This window comes from Lagopus leucura, unplaced genomic scaffold (genome assembly GCF_019238085.1).
Source record: "Lagopus leucura isolate 7727_CA_CO unplaced genomic scaffold, USGS_WTPT01 Super-Scaffold_100009, whole genome shotgun sequence".
NCBI classification, from domain to species: domain Eukaryota; kingdom Metazoa; phylum Chordata; class Aves; order Galliformes; family Phasianidae; genus Lagopus; species Lagopus leucura.
The window spans coordinates 12788614-12815596 of record NW_024962266.1 but is presented as its reverse complement, the minus strand read 5'-3'; the positions used below and the strand labels follow the sequence as shown (position 1 = coordinate 12815596).

Genomic DNA, 26983 nt, shown 5'->3' with positions numbered 1-26983 from the left:
AAAAGCAGGCCTTGCTCCCCATTCTGGTGCTCTCCCATGAACTTCAGCTGCTTGGCATCTGCGTGTCATTAAAATCTTTGTTCCTCTTGCTGTTTTCCTTTATGCACACTAAGAATGTAACGCAGAGCTCAAGGAGAATCCTTCAGAAAGGCACAGGCCAACAGTGGCAGCCAGTAGCAGCAGCTGGTGACAGTGGGCCATCAACTCCAGCATCAGCCTTAGCATGGCGTTCTTTCAGAGGGATCTTTCTTAATCGTAGGAGGGGGTTATTCCTTGTGTCTGAGCTACAAGTTAGTAACACTTCTGCTGTTTTTCTATTTGTCCCTTCCAGAAAAAAAAAGAGCTTCACATAACTTTCACATTTGCATTTTGAGGGAAAATGCCTTCTTTTTTTCATTTCTTTTTAAAGTGCAGCAGTGCAAAGTGAAGGAATATTTGTCCACTGAGAATCTACAGCCAGAAAATTACTTTTGCAACGCAGTATCATTACATGTTAATATTTTATTCAAAGTTTCACACAAATTATGAAAACTGTACAAAGTGATGAACAGTGAACATTAAAAGGTACAATGCAGATAAAGACAAGGGCCATGAGCTGGCTGGAAATTGAGAGGTTTGGAAATCCTTTGCAGAGCAGGGTTTTAAGAAACCTTTACATGATGTTTTAAAATATAAATCTGGATTGTACTGAGCTCTGTTAAATCAGTAAAAGTGAATTTAAGAGACACTGCACAGGTTAACTTATTTTATGGAAATGTATTTATTTCCAGTTAGCTTAGAAGGAGCCTGCAACGCTCTGCGGCACAGGTCTATTCTTTAAACAACCGAGCAATCAATCGCTACCTGTTCCTGGTATTGGCACTTCCATCAGCGCCACTTTGCCGCCACCATTTCATTCTGCATTTTCACCCCAGCAGTGCAGTCTTCTTTTTTCTGGGCAAAGGCAGCCCTGCGTTCTGACTTCTGTACCAGACACATCAATTCTTCGACAGCTCTTCAGAACTGCTCCAATTTAATTCCATTTTCTTGCAATTGCTGATTTTCTGTTCGTGGGAGAACACATTTTTCAGCTGACCAACGCGGTCGGGAAGCAACGACGCACCTTCACCGTCTACTCAACGTGCAATATCGGCTTTGTCTATTTTACATCGATCGCAAACTTTCATCTCTTTCAGGGTGCGGACGCAGCTCACGCGCACACGCCGCGGACGGCTCCCCGAGCCCCGCTCAGCACGGCCGCTCCCGCCGCCCGCAGCAGCTCAGCCCCATCCCGCAGCTCCGAGCTCCGCCCGCGCTTCCGCCGCGCGCCCTTCGGACCGAGCCGCACTCGTGCCACGGCGAGAGAAGATGCCGCCCGCGCGGCTGCGGCGGGACGGGGCGGCGGCGCCCATCCGCGGCGGCGGGAGGAGCTACCCGAGGTGCCGCTGCCCGGCCGGGGCGCTCCTCCCGGCGGGCCCGGCCCCGCGGCCCGTCGAGCCGTCCCCTAGCGAGCGCCCGTCGCCGCCGCGTCGGCTGCCCACCGGGACCCGGCGCCACGCAGCCGGGCGGCAGGGAACATGGCGCTGCGAGCGGAGCGGCGGCAGGTGAGTCGCGGCCGGCCGGAGGGGAGTGGCTGGTGAGGGGGACTGGGCCTCGGGGTCGGGGGCAAAGAGCTGCCGAGCGGCCCCGCTCCTGGGGCCGGGGAGCTAGCGGGCGTCTGGCAGTGACTGCAGGGCTGCGCTTGCAGAAAATCTGTGACGTTCGAAACTTCGCTTTCACAGGTGTTTCGTTTGTTTTTCTTTCATTTTAGGAATCTGGAGATCGTGTTTCTGAACTAAGGGAATGGAGACCGGTCATTTCTAGAAAGTGCACAGACCCTTTCTGGCTGCTCCTCTTCTTCCTTTTCTGGGCCGGTTTGGTAAGCGTGCGTTTCCCTGGGAGACGCAGTTCGCGGACGGCGCGGGGCGCGGTGTGGGGCCGGGCTGCGCCGTAACGAGCCGCTCAGGTGCGGGCAGGGCTGATGAGTGGGAGCTTCCTTGCGAGAACGAGTTCGGGCTCTGTTTGGACTCTGATTACTTCTTATCTAACTCTGTGCAGTCTTTCTCTTGCGCCGTGTCTCTCTTCTGGTGAATCAGTTCGCTATCTGTCCTGTGCCCAGGACAGCGTGCAGGTTTTTTAGGAGCAGGTTTTGTGCTTGTAAGCATGAAAGATTTTCATGACATCTCTGAGCCTACTGAGGAATGAATATGCTATTGATCAGTTTTGGATTGAATTCCTAAGAGCTCTTGATGGAAGCTAATGCAGAAGGATATATGTGCATCCTGAGCTCTGTGTAAGCTGAATTTTGCAACTGGGGCAAGGATTCTGGATTTGTGTTTTCTCTGAATGTTCTTATTGCTCAGTTTCTGTGAAATAGATTTAGTGCATAGATAGCTTTGTTTTCTTTTGTTTGTTGGGAGTTTTTAAAGATTACATGAAAAAGGTGACACTGATTTCTTCCCACAGTGGAAAAGAAGTGAAACCACGTGAGTGGTTCTGTGTAAGTGTGTATTGCTGGTGCGTGGAGATGGACACGCCTCCCAGCAGTCACTCAGCCATCTCTTACTTGGAATATTTATGGTTGCTATCCAGCTTTCTGCACTTAAAAATAATACATGCACACAGTGTTTGCCATACTGATGGCAGTAGACATGCAACTTCCCTCTTTAGAAGGTTTGTCAGATTTTTTTTTTTAAAGTCCATTTAAGTAGAGTTACAGTGTCAGCTCTTTTTTTCCTTTGAAAACTATTTGATTTTCAACATTTTTTCTATGTAAATAAATAGGATCTGAAAATAATTTATTATAACTGGAATCACATGCACAAGTAGTACGTCAGCTTTAACGATGGCATCACTGTAAAAATCATCATGTTAAGACAGTGTCAATGTGCAAACATAATTATAAATAGCATTATTTGAATAATTACACTGTAAACACAGGCACAGATGAGAATACGTTGAGGACCGAGGAAGTACATACTTACTCATGTATGAGACTCAGTTTTTGCCTAGGTACTATCTTTAGACACAAGTTAAAAGTAGAATAACAAAGGTACAGACCTTAATTAGTAAAGCTGTTGTGCTGGATCTGATACGTAAAACCTCTCTCCAGAACAGCTAATATTCAGCTGCTCTGTGCAGGGTGGTGGTGGTTAATGTGGGCTGAGAAGACTTGCAGCTGCCAGCAATTTGCATGTAGCCACCGAGCCAAGAGCTTTGTCCTTGGTATATGCGAAATGTGGTTTGCTCTCCGTGGGACAGAGGGGATGATTAAATCACCAAGTTCTCCAATGGGTGGAGTGCTATAAATAAGCTGTGGGGAAAAGTGCTCAAGACTTTACTGGCTTCACAGAAGAATTACTGCTTCTTGGCTTTAAAAGGCTGTTTTGGCCCTGATTACTTGGGCAGTTTATGCTGCGTTCCTAGGCAGAGTGTCTTGTGCTGACCAAGTAAGTGTTGCTGCAGCTCAGCCAGCAGGGATGCTGCCTCTTAGGTTTACTTGGAGCTCACCTTTGGTGCTGGGGCTTTGGTAGAACAGTGTCTAAAAGCTCAGTGCAGTAACAGCCAGGTCCACAATGTGGCTCTCTTGAGGTTTTTCAAATGCAGTCAAGAATACATATTCCTGAAATTTCAGCTAATCTGCATTTTAACTATACTTGCTTTTTAAGTATGCCTTTGGTTAAATTCAGTATTTCAGCAGATGTGTTGTGCATGTGTGGTTTGAGGGGCGCTCTGAAAATTGAGAAGCAGTGGCTGCATAGGAGAAGTTGCTTCCTGAGTGACCTTGCCCAGTAACACACAGAAGCTTTGGCAGAAGTGGGGTTTAGTACTTTACAGCTGCTTTCTAAGTATTTGAATCTGATCCTGTCTTTTTTCTTCTGTGATATACTGCTAAATTATTTGGGGTGCTTTGTGGAAGACAAGAAGGAAGTCTAAGGAGACAGTAGGGCTGAACTTGTGCTTGTGACTTGCTCTGGCCTTGTGCAGAGGGGTGAATTTTAGATTTAATGATTTGTGTTCACAAGACAAAAATAGTCAAGTTGAAAGGAATATTTATTCATTGGGAGAGAAAAGCTGTCATAGCATGATTTCACATGGAAAAACCTGTTTTTATAGATGTTTGTAACTGGCTACGCTGTGATGGCTGGTGCTGCAGAAAGACTTGTGCTTGGATATGACAGCTTTGGGAACATATGTGGTAGGAAGAATGTTCCTGTAAAAGGGGTGCCTCTTTCTGGAAAGGACATGACTAATAAAAAGTAAGTACCTCAGATAATGTCTAATGAAAGGTACCGTTCTTTCACTGCACCTACCTTCAGGAATATACATCATCTAGCTGTCAATCACATGCATATGTATGTGCATACTTCAACTAAAAGGCAAATAAAATGGTGTGGGAATGGTGCAAAACAGTGAGCAAAGTGAAAATTTAAGGCGGAATTTGAAAATGCGTGCATGACGTTGTTCTGCTTTGTGATGATTTCTTCTTAAGTAGGATGTTAGGACTTCTGCCAAACCAGCAATTGTTGGACAGTGTGGACAAATCTTTGTATTTATGGAAGTTAAATGTTGAGGCTATCTGTCATTCTGGAAAATTCCATGCAAGAGAACTAATGCTTGTAGAGGGGCACCCACCTTGGTAGCTTCTGATCCCATTAAAGAAATGAAGTTCAAAAATAGAGCATGTTCTCAAATTGCTTCTTAACTTTTGGCTTCAAAATCCATTTGTTTCATTGTAAGTGGAAAAAGTTTCATTTGCTTTATAGCACTTTAAAAAGATGGAAAGAAGGCTCAGAATTTAAACCTATGAAAACCAGGAGGCTTGTTTTTTGAAACAAGGATCTTTCTGTCTTTCCAGGTATGTGTTCTTTCTGAATTCATGCAGCCCGGAAATGCAAAGCCTCAAAATCAGTTCAGTTTCCTTGTGCGTGTCTAGTTGTCCACAAGAGCAGCTCAAGTCTTTGGAAGACCTCCAGAGTTTTGCAAGGAACAATGGTGTGCAACAGGGAATATGAGTATCTAATGTATCTGTAGAACAGTTGAGAAACTTTCACTTTATTATTCTTATGTTTGCTACACTAGGGAGTCATTTCTGACCGTCAGTTTCCTGAACAGTCCATAGCAACCAAAAATAAACCCCCATCTCTGCTTTATTTCAAAGCCATTACAATTTACAATAGTTTCTAGATATGGTACAGCTCTCTTATGCAGATTGAAAAATTGTTGATTCATTCCTGGACAAGTCTGAGGTTATCCAGCAGAAAGCTGGCTGCTGAAGGTGGCAGTGGGTGAACAGAGCTCATGTGCTATTTGAGAAACTTGTCTAACTGGTTCTTTTCAATTTGATTAAAGCTGTAGTAGAATTACTAATTCCGGAGATGTACTGGCAGTGTTATCCATTTTGACATCAGAGCCCAAAGTTTAGTATTCTGCGTAGGACTTTTTTTTATTCTGCCATTGAAGATGAATACAATGTTAGGAGTAGCTGCTGTGCGAAGGAGACAGCTCCAGTTTGTTCATTTCCAACAGATAAATGAAGTAACCTGTGGCCTAGCCCTTATTCCATAGTATACCTGTAAACTGCAGTCCATACAGATAGCTGTGGCTCTTTTTACTGGATGTCCATTATTTTTCATTTTGTTGAATGTTTTGACAAGAGTTTCTATTTAAACTGGCAACATTTGTTTTAATTTCTTTTTAGGATACTTTGTCATTATTTAGTTATGTACAGAAAGCCCTAAACCCCTGTGATATATAAGTAGTTTCAGTGCAACTGAATAAAATTGCATGAAGTTCCATCCGTGTGCTAAAACTGCTTGCATGTTTATGTCAAGGGAGAGGGCAGTATTGCATTTTGAATAGCTTGAATGCAGACAGCATTTCTTTCCTAGCAGCGTGACGTAATGGAGCAGAGTATTGTTAGCACAGTACCTGGCACTGTTCAGTCCAGAGAGTAGGAAATGTTAAGCTTCTGGATAGATACATATTCTGCTCTAAATTATGAGGGCCCTATTCCATTGTGCTGTGTGTCAGTTCAGGTTTTTGTGTTGTCTTAAGGAATAAAGGTTCAGAGAAGTGTTGTACCATGGAACAAACAATGTGCTCATCCTTCATGAAGGTCAGTGAATGGTAGTTACAGTTAAGTCTAGAAGACAGAAGATCCCATAGATGTTGCTATAGGTTTACCTGGTAGCTAATTTATTTTATGTTCCTACTGGAATATCAGTGATGAATGTGGCCTGCTAAGGGATCAAAGCAGAAGTGTAAACAAAACTTAGAGTGTTTTTCTCCAGAACTGTAACTAATATTAATTTTCCATTTCTTTTATTTCTTAGGTTCTTGTCTTTGTGTTTACAACCTGAGCATTTCCAGTTACACGTTACATCCAAAGGCAGCTGAGCTATGTCCCACGCTGCCCGTTCCACCAAGGTAAGAAGTACTGGATGCTTTACAACACCCTGATGTCTGCATAGCTTATTAAGGATTCTTAGTTCCTCACATTCTGTAGATGACGCCATGTAAAATCAGAATGATTGTACATTGTTTATTTTTGTACCTGTATCTTTATGGGTTTCTGTGTGTGCCTGAGAACACGCCTGTGTCCTGTCCTGAAATGAGCAAGGACTGCATTCTCTCTGTTCCTCTACCGTTTAGAGATGTTTTCTCTCCAAATCAGGGGCAGAGCACTCCACATCAGAAGTGACTTATTTTCTGCACAAAATTTTTGCTCTCTCCCTCAGTGCTAAGAAAAGGAGCTGTGCTCTCAGACCTCTGTTATTATCCTGAACCCAGAAATTACTTGTAAGAGTTATTTCGTGGCCAGCTGGCTTGAAGCACAGAGGTCTGTGGACAGCAAGGTCTAATATTTTCCAGCATGTTAAGTGTGGATATATTGACTTAGTTGTATATTTTTATTTATTATGAGTTAGTGAGTCAAAATCCTTAAAACCACTATTTAAAATTCCACTTTATGAAAATACAATAAAGAATTGGAATCTCCATGTTTGCAGAGCTAAGTCATCTACTGCTCCAATGAGAAAATAGAAGGTGAAACACCAGGAGGGAGCAGGGGACACATGAAGCTGTTACCATCACAGTGGTCAAAGGAAGACATGCAAACTGATGAAAAATGTGGCATATTTGGCATATTTGACTTTTTAGGCCTTTTCTTATTAGGCAAGGAACTCAGCATATTCATGTTGCACAGTAGTATTTCATCGTAGAAGCAAAGCTAGTCAGAGAAGTTTTAATGTGTTGATGAACAAACCTCTCCACTTAGTTATGAATGTGTCTTTGCAGTGCAGCCTTGCCGGAGTGGAACAATGAATATATTCAATAAGCTAGCTGGAAGAAGCAAACAGTTTTATATGTAGATATCTGGTGGTGTTACATGTACCTTACAAGCACTGTTTTGGAGCAGGTTTTAGAATATTTAAATATCCTCAAAATGATATGAAATGTTCAGTTTAGAATTACAATGAAGTTTACAGCCATGCTCTCATGAGTTAAGATTTTATGTAAAGATACGGGATCAGAATGAGTGAAGCCAGGCTAGAATAGAATAGGAACTATGTGCTGATGGTGAGTGAGATAGTAATCCACTTTTTTCCCCTTGTTGGTCTTGAATTGATGTTCTCACCCAGCACTGCAGGCATGGTGCCACCAAGAGTTTATTTTGCAGATGAAAAATGACACCACTGCCTGAGCATTTGTAAGAGACTGCTCCTGTGCCCAGAGCCCTGTCCTGCTGGGTCAGACTCCGTGTGTATGTTGGAGGCAGGGAGGGGGACTGGTGGGCTGAAGACGGTGGCTATCAGCTGCTGCAGCACTGTGCTGAGGGTGCTGCTGGGGTGCTGCAGAGGTCTCAAATCTCTGTGGGTTTGAAAATGTTTGTCCAGTAATGAAATCCTTTTTCTCTATCTTTGTTTTTAACCTTCCAGTAAATCTTTTCCATTATTTAATCGGTGTGTTCCACAACATGTTGAATGCTATTCCAAATATGCATCTGTCTTAATAAATATGGTTAATGAAATGGATGTTTTTCACCGAATTCTGAGTGGAATATTGGCAGGAAGAGATACTGTGATAGGACTGAGTGTTCTTGCACTAGGTAAGGTTGCAAATAAAAAATGAGGTTGTAAATAGAAAGTGAATAGTAATATTCAATTAAAATGTGAAGTTCAAAATGCTTTTGTTAGTTTTTTATTATTTAATTTAATATATTGATCTTCAGATTTTTCTGGATAGATTCATTCTCAAGAAAGAATTGGGTTTTTTGTTATGATTAATGTAATAGACTAAAGTACACATGTGGTATGTCTTTTCAAGGGACTGAGAAGCCATTGATAAAAAGAATAACGCCATTAACATTAATGTTTTGATTTTTAACTTTCATATCCCTCTTAAAAGTAAAAGCTTGAAATTCTAATAGAACGTTAAGCTTACCTATAAAGTAAGTAAAGAGTTAAGTTAAATGGGTGGTGACACTCATAATAAACTTACTTTGTGTATTTTTCAGCTTTCTCTTTTATAGTGGTTTTGACCTTCAGATTCATTCGGACGCTTCTGGTCCATACTTTGATTGCACTGGTTGTGTTTGGGTTGTTATGTAAGTATACCTTTTATGTAAGCTATACCTTATATAAGTTTACCTTTTAGCATGCACTAAATGGGGCCATCTCACTGAACTGATGGAGAGGCAGCTGAACAAACAGCTGTCCCTTTCTTGGAGGCCATCCTTCGTAACCACAGCCATTTCCAAGCAGAGTGCTGCCTGCTTTGGGGTGCCAGCATCTGGCATACTGTTCTAGCTGCTGAGTGTTGGGATGGTTATCAGTTTTAATCATTTATAGATGTCTGGAAATGACATTTCTTTTGGCTGTTGCATGCAGCTATGGAAATACTGCTGTTTCACAAGAAAGTGTTGTGAAGTTTTACATTGTCTGCTATGGAAAGGAAGAACTGTGGGAGTGTGTCCAGTTAAAGCTTGCCATTCTGTAGCAGCTTCTTATTTCCTCAACAAAATTACATGTCTGAGTTTTAGAATAGCTGCAAGTGAACCGAATCATCTGTTGGGCTTGTACTTCAGTCTAAGAGACCATGATGTGAATTTTCTCTGTGATCACTGACATTGTGCCTTTCTTACATGATAGCTCCTGATCAGAGCTGGGGGTGGGCAGAGGGTGTGGGGAGGCAGCCTGGGGAGGTGCTGCCTGCCTTCATGCTGCTTGTTTGTTGCAGTTGTCTCGGGTGTCCTCTGGTGGCTCTACTACGACTACAGGAATGATCCCAGCACTGAACTGGAAACAGAAAAGGAGAATGTAAAATTTCTGTTTGGATATGCCATCTTTTCTACAGCAGTTACAGTAAGTAGTATTTTACTGCAAGCAGTGATTGGGCTGTGGCTTGAAAACTTGAACTGCCATGGTTTTGCGACAATAAGAATAATCCCGTATTTCTTTCAGATTTGAAAAGCAGAATCAATATTTGCTTATAGTCTTTTATGTAGTTTTGTATCTTCATTATGAAGCTCATTGATCTGCTCTGGGCTCTGCCACGCTTCAGCTCTGTATAAACAGTATTGTCATCAGTTTTGTAGAAATGCGGTTGTGTTCCATCCCTGTTGCGCTGTGCATCAGCTAGCTAGGAGAATCATGGGTGAGCAGAGAGGCACTGGCTCCTGGTGAGCACAACCTGTACATTCAGCCCACCCTGACAGTTGAAGAGAGGAGTGGCTTTGTTACACAATGGGAGGGGCAGGCAGAGCACAGGCAGCAGTGCCTCTGCCTCACACCACAGGGTGAAATTCTGCTTTTCTCTCATTTCCCTTGTTTTTCAACAGAAAACCTGAATCTGTCTTGCAACTTTTGAAGAGTTTCTCATTGTGATGCGGTGTAAAAGGAGTCATTGCTCAGTCTGAGTGTACAGTCTGTAGTTTGTGAAATGTTTGTCAAAAAGATGGCATCTCTGTTTTCTTAAAGCAGATTAGGATCCGTAGGTTGGGAGTCATTGGATGTGAACTGTCTGACGCTTGATGGGTGAAAATAAAAATGTTATAGATCAGATTTTTTCATATTCTCTGTAAGTTATCAACAATGACCTTCTAACTGTTGTTAATAAAAGAGTAGGAAGGGTTTCATGTGGGTTGTAGGACTTGTGGAACATCTACTGCTGAGGCTGCTCTTCGCAGAGCAGGCGAGAAAACTGGTGGTAAACCAACCAGCTGCCACTGGTTGCATTTGTTATTCTATAAATTCCAGCCTTTTTTTTTTTTTTTTTTTTTTTAATGCTGTTCATAGCTGTCAAATACAAAAAAGATCGTGAGGTTGTGAATTTTTTGCATCTTGGTGGTGGTGGTTGGTTGGTTTTTGCTTTGGGAAGAAAGATTTTTTAAATGAGGTTTCATGTTACATCTGCTTTGCCTCCGTATATACCCAGCCAATTTGGTTTGGCTACTCCTACCACTGTGAGCAGCAGTAAGCTGACTGGAGTAGAAGGAAGTTTACATGTTCATGACATACAGGATATATGAAAGCAGTATGCTGTGGCTAACATAGCTCTGTGTTTGTTGCTGTAAAGAAAAATAGATTGTTTCCACTGCATGAGTTACAGATTTATGAGTTCCATTTTATTTTAAGTAGTAATGCTTTTATAAAGTTAATTTTGTGAAATCAAAGATTTTAATTCACAGGCTCCTTGAGAATATAGGCAGTGTCTTAGGAAGCATTTCCAGCACACAGTGTTTGTGAAAAATGCTTTGCTGTCATGTCTTTGTGGAAGCCATATCCCCTGGACCTGCACTTGACAACTTTTCATAATTTTTTTGAGGGGAAAAAAAAAAGCAACTAATAATTATTTATTTTCTCTAACAGGTTGTTCTGCTTTGCCTTATACTTGTGCTAAGAAAAAGGCTTCAGTGCACCGTACAACTCTTTCAGATTGTTGGTAAAATAATTGGCAGAATCCCTTTCCTTCTGTTCCAGCCGCTTTGGACCTTTCTGATTCTGATCATCTTCTGGGTATTTTGGGTTGCTGTGCTGCTTAGCTTAGGAACTGCAGGTAAGTGTATGCTTTGCTTCTTTCTTATGAATGCTGTTTCCTGAGTTCAATTCCTAAGTATGGGACCCTCTGGTCTTATGTGGGCTAGCCTTGTTATACAGCTGTTACCCTTCCCTTCCCTCTTTCTCTTGCTGAAGTCATTGCTAAAGTTCTGTGAGTCACAGCACTACAGAAGAGAGGATTTTTGCTCTTAGATGTGGGCTTTAGTTGTTTTCTTTCTCAGTTACTTAGCTTCTGATCAAATCATGATGGATATGTGTATATGTTTGACGTATTTAAATGAAGAAAGTCATATTCTCATTTTGTAACTGCACCGAATGTTGTGTCCTCCTTCCTGTTCATCTCCTCTGACTATAAACAATGTTCAATTGTCATGGAGGCAGTGCTCTGTGAGCAGTACCTTATTGACAACCGCTGTAATTATTTAGACTGGTACAATAGTATCTGGATCGATCTAGACACTCTTGAGATTGTAGAGGAGGTGCTCTATAGAGAAAGTCAATTCTTTATGAAGGATCTGTAAGAAGAGCAGATTATGAGCATAATATAACTAACAGACAAACTGCTATCAGATCTGTCACTGATTGGACAATGGGCAACTTGGTTGCTGTCCCTTGGCCAAGCATCACTGTGAGGGAGGGGAAGGATGTCCCTTTGAACGTCATCTGAAGGAAGAAAGCTAGGCTGGTTGTGTGCAACTCTGGGGATAATTCTTCATGCAGATGTCAGCTTTTGTCCATAGGAAGCATTGTGATTTGGGTGTTAGTTTTATTTTCATTTTGAATTTCTGTACCTACTGCTAAGAGTCAGTTGTCCTCTGGATTAGAATTTGTTGAGAACTGATGCAGGTAGAGACAGCTGTTCGTCTAGAAGCTTTACTTATTCATGAGTTTGTTTTCCTCTGAATCTTCATGGCAATTCTTGCGTGGAGAAACAAATGCAGCCAAACATTCTGATGCTGAAGTCTGATTATTTTGTCTTGTAATTCTACCACTCCTTGAGCCTGTGGTCCTGGCCAGAAAAGCCTCCAGCTTTTCTGTAGATGAAGACCTTTTGCAAAACTGGTAGTATTCCTGTCACTATGGGGCACAGACCTCACTCCTGTCCCATGGCACTTTCCCTCACACCCACTTCACTTGCAGCCAGAGACATCATCTCTCTGCACTGTGTGTCAGTCACCTGCTGCTTAGGCTAGAGCAGAATTCATTTTCCTTCAGTTTTCTGGTGAGCTATGCAGGTAAAAACAAAATGAATTCTAACAAGCGGATTTGCTAAATATATAATTAACAAGTACTATTAGAGAACATACTACATGTTAGACTTCAAGCTGAACTGACACCTTTCCCGTAAGAATATTCACACTTATTCTAAATAAGCGCATATAAGGATGTGAAGCTTGCCTCTGTTGAACATAAATTTAGACTGTACCAACTGAATCTGTCATATTGAGATGTGGCAATCATGAAAAGAATAGAAATGTTTTAGCTCGTGGTGATAAGTGCTGAATGGGGAACAAATCAGATGCTTCCTTAGATGCTTTTACAGATTTGCAGGAAAGCAGTGAGTTGCAGATTCCATGTCTTTGCAGGGAAATAAATCCCAGTGAAAATTACCTTTTGGAGGCTTTTTATGATTTTTCCGTGTTGTGCCATTTTCCCTTATTGAGTGTATACTTTGTGCTAGACAGTTCTACTCAACTCTTTTTTTCTGCTGGCTTGGGGAGTAGGATTCAAAGTTTTAGACCGGCTGTATTATGCAGAGTGCAGCAGAGCTCTCCAGGCTCAGAGGCGTTTCACTTTTTTTTCTTTCCCAATCACAGCAGGGATGCTGAGGTTTCCAGAGAGTGATACACATAAGGTAGTACAGAAGGCTGCATCATAATGTTGCTGCACTGTAGAGTGGTGGTGAATTGCTAGCATGCTCTGAGTTTTCGGAGAATCTATTTGTTGCAGGTTCAGCATGAAAGAGAAGGTTGTTTCCAGGCTTAATTATCTTAATTATCAGTATGTATTTCTCACATGGGGAGTCTTGTAAAACATGTGTTTTGACCGAGGTTTTCCCTCAGGAAGTTCTTAGTGGGGGTGTTGATTCTTTAAGAATTTTTTATTAACAAATAGGGTGTTGATATTTAGAAGGAAATGTGCATTTGATAAATAACCCACATCAGTTCAAAGTTACAGCCTAAGGATGAATGTGGGTAGAAAAATGCAACTTCACGTGTTCAACTGATATTTCTGATTAAAGCTTGATGCCATTCGTTTTATCATTCGTGTTTGTAATTGAGCTTTTTATTTTGCTTTCTGTGTGAAATGGTGGCTGTTGTTACCCAACAGGTGTTAAGCTGAGTTCTTGGCAAAGTCAGAGCGCTGAGATCTCTGTATAAATGGCGTGTCAATGCCCTGCAGCAGCCCTGGTGCCCGCTAGGTGCCGATAAAGTTGTGTGAGAAAGGTTTGTTCTCAATCTCTTCGGTTGTTTACAGCAGCTCTGATTGCAGAGTAACTCTTGAAGGGAGCTTGAAGACAACAAAGGCAATTTTAGCCTTTTAATGATCTGGGGGGGATGATGAAAGATTGTTTTATCTGTCCCACAGATTTGAGGGGTTTTGAAGAAAGTAGGTGACAGAAATATGACAGTTGTTCTGTCCCACGCTGTATCCAATAAACCACAGCTTAGATTTTGTTTGTAGCTCAAGATGAGGATAACTGAACATATATAGTGCTGTTTGATTAATAACATGGTGATGGCTGAGCAGCTTTGTATTTTATACTGGTTTTCTCTAATCACCCTGGAGGTGGAAGATATTTCCTCTATTGTTTGGGTTTGGTGTGTTTTTTTTTTTTTTTTTTTTTTTTGAGTTTTGAGTTTTGTGGGCTTCTTACATCAGCTGAGAGTACTTTTCTGAAGTTCTCCCAAGATCTGCTCTCTTGGAACAATTGTTTTCTGTTGACAGATAGCTGCTTAGCAAGCATTACTTTGTAAAATATAGCTGTTTTTGTCTCATTTCTGACACTTCAGCTTTTCATTAATGTGTTTTCTGAGGCTCGGTTTGAAATGCAGATATATTAAGAAAGCTGAGAAACTGAAATGTTTATGAAGACATTTAGTCTAATAGTCTTTAGTCTAATACAATGAAATGGGCAAATGAATTCGGCTTGCTGCTGTGCTGCACCTGTTCTTAACATTTTCCTTGAACCTTTGCTAGTTATGTAATATGTAAAGCATCTCTACATCTTACAGCTCTGGAGCACCTGCTCTTTGCTTCAGCTGTGATGCACCTATCTTTATACCACCACACAGGCCCTTATTTATATCTTCTCCAACAGTTAATGTAACTGTGAGCAGAAACAGCCTTCTTGGGAACTATAATAGACGTTTCTTAGAAAGGTACTTGTGCACATGACTTACTTGAAACACATGGATAAGCCTATTAAAATCAGTGGGACTACTTATGCATTTTAAAGTAGGCACTTGTTTAAGTACCTCAGTAATTCAGAATCTGTAAGAGCAGCAGAGAGCAAGTGAATTCCAGACCTGGAAATCTAGGAGAAATGCCAGACTCCATGAGACTGGAGACAGTGCAAACAGTGGCACCAGTTAGAACCATTAGCAGGGTAGGAATGGAATTCATCTGTGCTTTAGAAAAGCTGATAGATCTTAGGGTTATTAAGTCTTATTGTTTGTGAGTTTGTGGTGTATTTCACTGCAGATCTGACTGTCTGGCACAGCAATACATGTCTTTCAGCTTCCTGGTGTGCAGGAGCTGTGGAGTCCACAAGGCATAAATACTGTGCGCATAATGTAGGATGAGAAGGCAGCATAAGGTTTTCCTGTTGTGAAGGTGCATGCTATAGGCAGTGGAGCAATAGAACTGTTGTATCAAGTTTTTCAGTAGCTAAACCAACAATGAGGACTTATTTCCTGCAGGATCCTTGACTTTCCAATTACAGTTGACTAGCTTAGCTATAAATAACACTACATGGGAAAAAACTAAATAGAAGAACACAATAAACTCTGTTGGAGGACATATGAAGATGCAGTGTATGCTGCCAGAATCTTTCCTCGCTTAGCAGTGGGAAGTTCATGTTGTATTTTCATGTTAACAGGAACTGATAAACAAGCTCTCAGTATTTTCTGGGCAGTGGTTCTTTATTTCTGATAAGGAAACTGCTAAACTGGACTTCCCAGGAATTTTCATCCCTGGAAGCAGCTTGGTGCTCCAGGCATCAGCAAGAACTTGCAGCAGCTGTTGCCAAATAAGAGCATCTAACATAAGTCTTAAAGGACCGGAGTGCAGCTGGTGGCGCTGTGCATGCGCTGACTTTATTGTGGCATTGCTGTGCTGACTGACATGGTGGCACAGCACTGGGCTGCTGAGTCAGGGGGGGAAACTGTTCTGAATGCTGCTGCAAATACTTACAGCTGTTTGCGTTGTTAACAGCACTGCTTTGAAGTATTTGCAGCAGATCAGCACTTGTACTGATCAGAGGTTTCAGATTTGGTGTTTCATCTGGAAGGTCCTCAGTTCTTTACATTCTTTACTGACTTAGCATCACCACTAAGAGTGCGTGGTACATCAGAAAGATTGTTTTTTGGCACACTTTGCTATGATTATTTTCCTCTTATTGGAGGATTATTTTCCTCTTATTGGAGGAAAAATATTCTGCTGACAAATGAAAACTGTCTTTCACGGCTTTGTTGGGAAGGTTTAGCTTGCACAAACAGATCACAGTGAAGTGATGAGAAAGATGCTTTTGTCAGCATGGTATCTATTCTATCTTTTGAAGTTTATCCATGCTACCAGGAGTGACATATGACAAATAACATTGTATTTTACAATATGTTACAATAGCATTGTAATTCTCTTGCCAGCACTGTTATGTATTGGGCCACATCAGAACAGTACATCAGAAGGGGTATCAGACAGATGTTTGCACTGATAAATTTTGTGAGGTTACAAAACTAGTTCACCTCAGCTAAACAGCAGTGGTAATGTTGAATTCACAGGTGGATGTGCCTGATTTCTGTGCAGTGCAGTACAGTTCTGTACGTGCTCTCGTCTCAGGCTGGTCATAAAGGACAAAACCATTGCTGCTTGTACTACAGTTGCTTATTTTAGAAAGCTGTTAAAAAGCAAAAGGAAGTAGTTTACAATACAGATTGTTGTCAATCGTCATGACAAAGCTAGAGATGCAAAACCTGAAATGTGCCTCCTTGGTGAAAGAAATACTCAGGTGAATTGCATGGTGGAAAGCATGGTTAATTCTGTTACCAAATGGCATAATGTCTCTGCACAGAAACGGAAAGGTGGGAGATCTTCTTGTGCAGTGCCGACCTAGCATTTGCCCAAGTTCCTAAGGAAGGACTATAGGCTGTGGTTAATGAGCATGTTGAGGGCAGGCTCTGGCTGCAGGAAAACAGCAGTCTAGAATCCCCGGAGGAAGAAATGGAGATGAAAGCCCCCTTGAATTCAGGACAAGAAATGATATAACACATAGTTATTTTATTGTACTGAAGTAGATGAATCTGTCCTCAAAAATTCGTGTCTAAAAAGGAAAAACAACTTTGGGTCCAAACTTAAAAACGAGGTGGCAAGGGATGTGGAGGAATGGCTGGAAGTGTGTGGTAGGAGATCTTACTAAGAGAATTAGCTTCTTCACAGCAAGTATCTTGCATTTCAGAGTCTTAAAATACATTTGAGTATAATAGAAGCAGTGCTATTTCTATGAGTGACCAACTTTACATCACTGTGAAGGATTTACTAAGCAAGTTAAAACTGATAACTTTTCAGAAAATAAAAAATGTCTGATTGCCCTTCAGCAAAGGTTGCCTTGATGACCAAGTCTGGTACAGTACCTACAAGCTCCTCCTGGAGGCCCACTATAGCATGTTGATGGATGCAAGTCTTGATTTCCAGAGTGCTGAGAATAAGATTGGCTTAGCTCTGGGAAGAATGCTTAGCTTCTAGGCTATAAATCCATTCATAGATTTATTCTTTTTTTTTTTTAATTATTTTTGTCCTTCAATAGCAAATATTTCTTCTCAGAAAATCTAGGATAGATGGGTTTATTTTGCTAATGTTGTTGAAGCTAAGTAATTCAAGTTTTTTTTTTTAAGCAGACCATATAATAACAATTATACAGCCAGGTAGCGTTTTTTGATCCTTTTGAAGCACTTGAAGATAATTTTGCAAAGCAACTGTGGGGTGGATTCGTATTTTTGTAATTTACAGGCAAATGGACTTAGATTCTGAAGGCTTGTAAAGCTTGTCTAAACCTGATGATGAAAACCAAACCCTTACTGTTTCTACTTCTAGATATTATTGAGTATGCACTCTTTTATTGTACAAAAATAAAAGGTGGAATTAACCACTTTTTAGATAGTTTGATGTCTGTGGTATTCTTGAAGATGGTGCACTTCAATACTGATGTTAGAATACTGTTCCAGCAGTAAAAGACAATTCTGTGTCTCCCTTTCTTTATGTTGTACAGTTAGAATAGGAAACTGCTCACCTCCAGAGCTCATTTTATTCTGTGATCTTGAAGGGTAATGAATTAAAGGCCTGGTAAACTTAACAAACAAGCAAACAAACCCAAAAATGGAGTGGTGGGACTAGTGACCTTTCACTAGGAATGAATGTTCCAATGCCATTATCCCCTGACTGGACTTCAAAGTGAAGTGGCATAAATTGGATTGCATGGGGAAAGGTCTGATTGCTCAGTTGTCTGAGTTATGCCTACCTTTTGTGAAAAGCCGTCTTTTCAGCGTGGAATGAATTCTATGTTATTAGTAGAGGTAGAAACAATTGTATTTAGCTTGAATGAATGCATTTGTCAGTGTTCCTCAATACTGTAGTAACATTGGACAATGTTAAATTGTAAAATTTTATTTTTGTAAATTCTATTTCAATTAAAATTTTGGCTCTCTGGTTTTGTCCGAGAAAATAGATAAGAAGCACTTATAATCTTGTTAAAGAAAGCTTAAGAAAAAGGGTGAAGTTCATTTTTTGTTTGTATCTGGTGATTTATATTAATATGATGGCATAATCTCAATCCCAGGTACTGCACAGACTACTACCGAAGGACAAGTGGAATATAGAGCTTTTTCTGGAATTTGCTACATGGCGTGGTATCATTTTGTTGGCCTTATTTGGACTAGTGAATTCATTCTTGCCTGTCAGCAAATGACAATTGCTGGAGCAGTGGTTACTTGTTACTTCAACAGGTAAGTGCTGCATTGCCCCCTCGGAGTTTTGGGATTTTACCAGGATTTGCTTTCAGCCTCTTTCCAGGCAAGTTAGTCTGAAATAGGTTGCAATTTATATCGGTATCTTGGGTATAAATATTGTAATATAAAATAGTATTGATTGTTGCAAGATTTTAAGTACGATTTTATAGGGTTTGCTATTAATATGGTATGCTATTAATATGACTCATCTCTACCTCTAAAGTTATTGGGCCAAACTGAGCCTTGATACAAGCCATGAGAAAACATCTGTCTGAGGAAACTGCCATTCATAGGGCACAAGGCTGAATTTGACATCTTTTTAGGAGACTGCATCATCTGCAAATGGAGAAGCAATATATAGCTCTGCAGCCATCTAATGTGTTCTTAGACTGCTTGACTTCTTCCTTAGTGTTTGTCCCTGTTCTGGGCTTTCATTTGTTCTTACTGCATAAATTCCTGGTCCACTGTGCTTTTTTTCATTCAGTGCAGATATTTCCAGATAACTGTAGATGCTTTTACAGCACAGTTAGGAATTCAGAGATGTGTAAACAAACTTCCTTAAATTTTGTACTGCCCTGGAACATAAAGGTAGCGGTAATAAGGGGAAATCCCCACTTACTGGAATTTATACCTGTTTTTACACATACAATATTCCAAAATGAAATTAGCATAGTTTAGTAATAATAGCACAGTGCATAATAGCACAGTGCAACCCAGTGCTACCCTGCCATTTTGGGAAGAGTCTTAGATCTCACAATGCTCTGCTGGACCTTTTCCACAATCCAGAAAACATTTTTCTCTGTAATTAATTTATGAGCTCTCTTATCCTCATTGCTCTGTTCCTCTACTCCCGGCAATGAGATTTTCTGGTCTGTGAAAAGCTCTGGCATTACAAGGGGTTTCTTTGTTTTGTGTTAGAGGAAAATGGTGATCTCGGTTTGTTGGAAAACTGCCTCAAGGAAGGCAACCTGAGGATGGAAGGAGAGAATGCAGGGAGCCTGGAGCTCCTGCTGCTGCCACCTGGCTGTCAGGGAGGCTGGGAAGGAAGCTATTGGCTCTTCCAGACCCTAGGTGACATGTTTCTGTCAGTGCTCTTTAGAATGTATTCCTGGTCATTTCAGTTTCTGAGAAAAACCTCGTGTGATCTCTTATCCTCTGCCCAGCAGAGACGGCAGTGCAGGTTCTTGCTTGCAGGAGTGCTCCAGCCACACCAGCCAAGGTGGAAGATGTGGTAACAGCCAGTGGCCCTGTTTTAAGTGATATTTTGTCATCCCATTCAGTGATACAAGGGAAAGCAGTGTTTAATACGTGGATCAGGAGTGCTTCTGTGCAAGGATTCTCTGCACAGCCAACAGCAAAGCCACTGAACTGGGGCTAGTAAGAGTGCAGGCCAAAATCTAATACGCTCTTTTTTAAAAGGCTGGAGTCTGCTGAGTGACACTATTATTTTACACGCTATGAAAGGATCAGAAAACGGAGGGACTCAATTTCATTTATCATCTCCTTTTTCCTGTTGAAGCTCTGAACACCAGTAACCAGTATGTCTGTGGTTCTGTGGGTAGCTGGCTGCTCTTCCAAGCAAATTTATGTTTCTCAGGCAGTTGATTCAGCTTTGGCAGCTGAATGCTGAGGCAGTAAGCATTCACTTAAATTGCTTGAGAAATCAGGGGAGAGAAGTATTGCTGCCTCTTCTTGGTGATTGTGTGCTGCAGTGCATATTTGTACGATACACTGTCTAAATCCCCAGGGTAAAGGCACTGTCCGTATCTTCTTCATGCAGAGCAGGGAAGCAGCTGTAGGAGTTGTTGTGATGACTTCTGCTGCTTTGCCAGGATCTTCTGCTTTCCAGCTGTTTCCTACTGTTGCAGGAACTGACTGTGGAGTACACCCAATTGTATTGAAAACATTTTAGTACAGCTACTTCGGAGCCCTCCTCTTGTTTGCCAGGTAACACGTACTGAGTTGAGAGACTTGTGCTTGGAACAGGAAATGCAGCTTTTCTGTGGTGCCGATTCCTCTTCCCAGTCTGTAGGCTCTGTCAGCACAGATCTGCAGAGGCACAGAGCAGGGGGAGAATGGTGAGAGGATGGTGAGCAACGAGAGCGATCGCAGCATCGAGGGCAGGGGTTATCTCAAGCTGTTCCAGCAATTCTGAGCTTGTCCGCTATGTGTTTTTAATGTATTCCCTGGGGAAGCATCATAAAGTCATGTCACAAGAGTTTGTTGATGATACCTCACAGTGAGGCTTTCTTCTTGGGCTATAAGTGCTCTGAGGAAATGGCGTGGCCTTTCCCTGCGGAAATCTCCTTCTACAGCACACGCAGCAATGTGCCGTGTAGCCCACAGTTGCAGCAGAGCTGCAAGCAGGGAGGGCAGGGTTGTTGCTTTAGTTTTACGAGTCATGTATGTTTGATCCACAGTACCGCTGCCAAAAATGGATTTTGCCTTCTTTTCTTTTAGTTGAAGCATGAATATGTGAAAGAATTTATTAATTTGATAAAATAAAGATTTATTTACTTAATGGTTATTTTTTATGACTTATGAAAAAGGCTCAATCTAAAAAAAAAAAATTCTGTTAGTATTGCTGTCTTATATGAGGGTTTATTTTCACCTTGGTGTGCTTAGAGGTTATGCATGTGTTTGCCTTTTTGATGAGGTCTTTCCTCAGGATTAAAGTAAGGTGGTACAGTAACTTGACTCATATCACTGTGATCACTGTCCTGTCCATGTTTGAACTTATTTGATAACTAATGCATGGATGTCACTGCACAGCGTTGGCACTAAGACAGTGAGTAAGTCTTTGCAGGACTGGGGTTTTAAAACTGACTCTTAGATGGTCAGTACTACAGACTTCCAGTAGATTCAGTAAAGAGGTGAAATACATCTCCCAGTAAGTCAACAATCTAGCTTTATGGAGTTGCACCAAAGTCACTGAGATATTGAGAACTAGGATTGAATTTTTAGAAGATTCCTCTCTCCTTTTCAAATATATCTGTAGTGTTTATGAGTATCCTTTGCCCTGCTGACATACTTGACCCAGCTCATGTGAAAGGGCTCTTGGCATGCGTGTGGTTGGAACTATTCCTGCTTTTAAGTACAGGTAAAAGGGCAATGCAGGTACAGACTGTGAGTTCAGTGTTAGCTTAATGGTGTCTCTTCTATTACAGATCTTGTAAATTATTGTATTTGTTTAAAGCTGAAATTCATGTTTACTTGAAGAACATGTGAGTCATTCCTAAAAAGCTTTTGAAGTATTTTATACTAAATCTCTTTTTAAGCAGCCTTTGGAAAAAGATGAGACAGGATTGAAGAAAACCATAAGCATAGCTTTGAAAATGATGGGCTTTAAAAAAAAAAAAAAAAAAGTCATGGTTCTTTCAAATATCGAAGCCTTGTGAGTGTATCTAGGTTGTCTTTTTTCTTCACACACACAAACAGTGGATTTAAAATGAAATCTGAGATGTATGTGTGAACCAAGGATCGAAGGAAGTTAGTGTTAAAAGATACCAAATATCACAGAGCTCATAAGAAAACAAAGACAATTGGCAGCACTGAGGAAATAAAATAATTAAAAGATGGTGTAGTGTGGAGTACAGACTCACAGGATTTTGGAACAGTAGTATTCTGTGTAAATCCTTTGGGATTTACATAAAATAGGAATACCAAAGAGGAAAATTAAGGTAATCAGTCTTGCAACCAGTTCTATCAGGCAGATTCCTGTTTTCTTCCAATACTTCACATGCATTTGAAGGCACCATGTCTGCGCTATGAAGTCTACTTGTGCAGAATTCACTGAGCAGTATAAACTGTGCACAAAAACTCATGTATGTTTGATTGCATGTTTGTGCTAAAGTCATTTCAGATTGCAGCCATATAATGTAAAAAGCTGGATGAAACTTCATCCTTTGAGGTTCTTGGTGTAGGTGGAAGACTGAGGCAGACTTGAGCTTGATTAGAGTCACAGACAACACCTGTAGTTGCATTTAGCTACCACTTCCTTATGCTTCCTTCCCTGAACAGAGAAAATATTCTTTCTCAATTCAATTCTATTTGGAAGCAAAGCAAGAAGCTTTGTCAGATGCTGTTCTTGTGAGAATTCTTTTCCTAGGAAAAGAAGGTGTGAAAGAGCTTCCAAGTGTGTAGAAATTTATCTAAACTTCAGATTCTGAGATTCTGCTCATTAATCAGACCTGCTAAAATACCAAAGCCTTTTTTCTCCTTCTTCTTAGTAGCAAGTAAATTATTAACATGTGAGTAAACTTTGTCCTTTTTGTATTTCTCAATCTTGGTTAGCTTTTAACTTGCAGAAATTTAATCTCTTATATTTTGAGATCTGACTGAGGCTGTTATAGTAAGGCAGTGTAAAAGGGAAAAGGAAACACTGTTACTATATGGATAGAATAAGGCCTGTGTTTTGGTATGTGTGTGACTCCAACATGGAAACCTGATCACTTTTTTTAATGAAGAAATATATATATATATGAAGTAGAGAATTCCAGTATCCCTCAAGCAGTTCCCCTAGTGGTGAGACAAAAAAAAAAAAAGCAGCAACTGCTTTGCTGGAATTTCCTATTTAAAATAATGTGGTACATTCACATATTCAAATAGAACTTTTCAGCTGTGAAGTTGTCATGTTCTGAATGAACTGCAATGATACCTTCAGGGTTCTTGCAGAACTGTGATACCTGTCTTCAAGGGGTGTATGTGAAGATGTAATAAAGATGTGTTTGTAGATTTTAGCTTCAGCCAGTCACCACCTCTTATCATTAGTTTCTCCTGCAAAGTATTAATTTTTCAAGGTAATAAGCTTTGAAGGAGTTGCTTATGAACACAGGATTTGTGCTGTCTGATTGTAACTGCTGATTCTGCTGCCTGAGGAAATGTTTCAGGGTAGGGATTGCTGCGTACATTTGCCTTTCAGTAAGGTAGTTTATCACTATTAATCAGTGCTTTTCTTGAACCTTCTGACGTATATTTTTAGCTGTTTAGCCAGTGTTAATTGAATTGTGAATTTTCTTTTTTCTTAACAGCATTTGAAGAAGAGTGAGAATGGTTTTAAGTTCATTTCCTGTTCTTCCTTTAAATTCTTGAGAGCTTTTCCACACTGTTCTCTGTAAATGATTGAAGAAAGCTGAACCTTATAAAGGAAGCAGAAAAATAAAGCTTATATTTGGGATTCATAAGCTAATTGCATGAGGTTATTATTTTGTCTTTCCATTTCAAATATGAGAGACACATCATTTCCCAAAAATGATAGAGGTTAGATTGCAGTGGAATTACAAGGTTTTTCTGCCAAATCATAATTTTAAACATACAACGTGAAATTTCTTTTTTGCGTGTTCCAGTTTAAAACAAAACCTGTTCAGCAGGGGGGGGGGAAAAAAAAGCATTAGTTATCTAACAAACTTTAAAACTGAATTTGGTCAAATTGCAGCAGTGGAAGTAAACAGCAGATCTCAGTTTTGCACGTGAGACTGTGTCATATTTATTTTTCTGCTTTCAATTTTACCACTAACGCAGAAATAGCAGATTCATTCCTTCAGACTGAAATCTTGCAGAAACAAAAGTCTGACATAAGACTTTGGAGGATAACAGAAGTAACAGAAACTGCAGAGAGGTGTTGGAAGACATGTTCTCAGATGTTCTCTTCTGATATTTTCCATAGTAGGTTTTTCTAGATATTTTTCCATTGCTGAGTATGTCAAGATATTAATTGCTGAAGAGTTAAAGCAATCCAATAAAAGTTTTAAACTTGGCTGCTTTCCTTTGGACTAGGGTTAAAGTTCACATGAAGTCAGAAGGAAAACCGGAGTTGTTTTAAGCGTGAAAGGGTGTACCAGCTTAGGTCTTTACTTTTCCAAATACTGGAATGATACCATGCGTATCTTCTTAAATAACAGTTTCCAAAACAATTTTGAATTGTTTATTTTTCTTTCCAGAAACAAAAATAGCCCACCACGTCATCCAGTCCTCTCCTCCATTTCAGTTCTTCTTTGCTATCATCTAGGAACTGTTGTAAAAGGCTCATTTATAATCACCATACTGAGAATACCAAGGATTGTTCTCTTGTACCTTTATAATATCCTAAAGCCAAAGGTAAGTATATTTCTGTAACACATAGAAATAGTAGTTAAAAGGTGACGTGCAGGAAAAGAAATGTGAAGAATATACTTAAACTTTATATTTTACCCATTTCCTTCATGAAGAGAGCCTTTTTAAATGCTTCCTTTTTTCTTCTCTCAACTCAGATATTTTTAAGAGAAGAAAATACCCGGTTTAGTTTTTATGTGTAGATGTTTTTATCACAGATAAGTGAAAAATCCAGATTTGATAGAATATTTAAAATTTTTTACATCATAATTTTTTTAAAAAGTAAAGGTAAGTAAGAATTGCACTGTTTAGTATAAAATACTTCTTATAGAAAAGATTTCATCTGCCTTGTGATGTATTTGTAGAAGAAAACACATGAAGCAAGAACTTTTCTGAGGATTTATATAGGTTCTGAGGATTTATATAGGTTGCATCTTTTACAGCATATAAAAATATATCTTGGTTGTTGTGATTGTTGCTTTAATTTCTGTCTTTCATCCATCTCTGCATCTCTTACCTTCTGCTGAAAACACACCAGCACAGTTAGTTTTAGCACTCTGGCAAATAGAACAGGCTCTTAGGACTGCACAGCTCTGACATCAAAGGAAGATTTAGGCAAAGATTTTAAATGCAGGTGCTAGGATTCATTGGTTTTCCTCTAGAATACATATATTGGCCCTGAAGTATATTATGTAGAGCTTTGACAGGATATTTACATTGAATTTTGGGTATAGATGGTAGGTGGGTTGAGTTGTGCTAGAAAGAAAACAGAATTGTTTACATCTAGATGAGGCAGAAGACGCAGGCTTACTGGGTACGAGTTTTTATAATCTGAATACGTGTTGAAGAAATACTTTGCAAGGATTATTTTTATCAGTAGCTGTGTGCTCTAAGGTCCTTTAGACCAAGTGCTGTGAATCCGGCTAGGATATGACATGACTGATAACTGTTCCTGAAGAGGCCAGCTCACGTCCCTGTTCCACAGAGGAATCCACCACAAACTAACATTGCTCCTTCTCATGGCAGGAAGGATAGTCTGTGGCCACTTTCCTTAGCAGCTCTCTGTGCAGAGGATGGGAGAATTAGTAGTAAAGGGTGGAGAACAGATGCTGCGTTCTTCTAGAGTTCCAAACTTTGTCACCTTTGCAAAAAAAGCTCCTGTTTTCTGAGAAATCAGGGGTCTGCAAGGTCTGCAGGTAAATTTACTGGTGTTTCCTACACAGCAGTCGTCAAGCCAAATAGCAAAATAGTCCTCTGCTCTATTTCTAATAAGCAGTATTTAGCAAGACAAATATAGCTGTAGTAAAATCATCTCTCTGGCAAAGCATAGCAAGATTAAAGTATGTGCAGTTTAAAGGAATTATCCTATGAATATTTTCAAGAGGTTTGTGGGGAAAAAGGTTGGGTGGTTTATGGTTTTATCATGGCAGCTGTGGGACATGAGGATTTCATACGGTAACTGGAAGATCTCTGCTTTCCAAAACAGAAGAACATTCTGGTCTCTGAAAAAATGAGGTTAAAAAGACTCAAATATCGCTGAACTGAATTTTCTTTTGGTGAGAAAAACAGCCATTTAAAACTGGAATACTACCAGGGCTACCAAGATGTCTCTGTTGTCTTGCTTCTGAGCTCTCGATGGAGATGTGGGAGGTAGAGCAGACACTGAGCTTTTCTCCTCTGCTCTTGGCATGATATTAATGTAGATCAGTGGCCTGTTCTAGGAAATACAAGTCTTGTCCTCCTGTCCTGAATCATAATGCATGCTTAGTTCAACATACACACTAGAACCCTGCCTGTTTTTTTCACATTTGTCCATTAGCGTGCCAGTCATTTCAGAACTGTGAAGGGTTTTTTTTTGATAACTGGCAAAAAAAAGTTTGAAACAACCAAACAAAAGGAAAACAAACTGTCTCACTAATCGCTGCCAAGTACTCTAAGGGTTACTGACTTGCCTGCCTGTTTTTTTTTTTTCTCTGTGCAGCTGTTAGCTCACCAAGCTGCTTACAGCACTTATTTTCTTTCCTGGAGAGGAATCTTCCATGCACAGGAAGGAAAAAAAAAAAAAAAAAAAAGCTCCCAGAAACCCCTAGACTCAGCTCATCAGTCATTAATAGTGTAGGGTCTGAATTAAAAACAATTCCAGTAATCCAAAAGGAAGTATCTGCTGTGTAAGTGAATGCTTTGTTGGAAGTCAGTCACCTGCAGAGCACGCCTTTCTGAAATGGCAATTTTATTTCAGTCTAATTCTGTGGCCAGTAACCAGACGTTTCATTTTATTGCAGGAAAGTACATGTGCGAAGTGCCTGTTGAAGTGCTGTTTCTGCTGGTTGTGGTGCCAGGAAAGTTGCTTAAGATACGTTAATCAGGTACACTCTGTCATCTCTCTGTCACTCAGCCATCTGCACACCTGTTCTATGAACTGTGTGCTTGCTGGCTTCATTCAGCATGACGAAAGCAACATGTGGTGCATTCAAGCCAAAGCTACCTGCTGGCCACCTAAACAAACCAACAAAGTCCTCAAGTGTTGGCAAAGGTTGTTTGTCAGCTCTGTGATGCTTTGTGGCATGCAGTGTTGCTGAGTGTGGTGTTCAG

General features: G+C 40.4%; 1 protein-coding gene across 1 annotated transcript in view; it reads left to right on the top strand.

The window, feature by feature from the left end:
• The first annotated feature begins 1515 nt into the window (after nt 1-1515).
• The window catches only part of SLC44A3 (solute carrier family 44 member 3), a 38238-nt gene continuing 12770 nt past the window's right edge, over nt 1516-26983 (top strand). Inside the window, exons 1-12 of the mRNA XM_042873986.1 lie at nt 1516-1583; nt 1790-1897; nt 4135-4277; nt 4877-5013; nt 6354-6447; nt 7959-8128; nt 8537-8626; nt 9259-9383; nt 10890-11076; nt 18133-18298; nt 24241-24397; nt 26674-26757. Coding sequence (XP_042729920.1) covers nt 1557-1583; nt 1790-1897; nt 4135-4277; nt 4877-5013; nt 6354-6447; nt 7959-8128; nt 8537-8626; nt 9259-9383; nt 10890-11076; nt 18133-18298; nt 24241-24397; nt 26674-26757 — 1488 coding nt within the window. The 5' untranslated portion in view covers nt 1516-1556. The remainder of the gene's footprint in view (nt 1584-1789; nt 1898-4134; nt 4278-4876; nt 5014-6353; nt 6448-7958; nt 8129-8536; nt 8627-9258; nt 9384-10889; nt 11077-18132; nt 18299-24240; nt 24398-26673; nt 26758-26983) is intronic.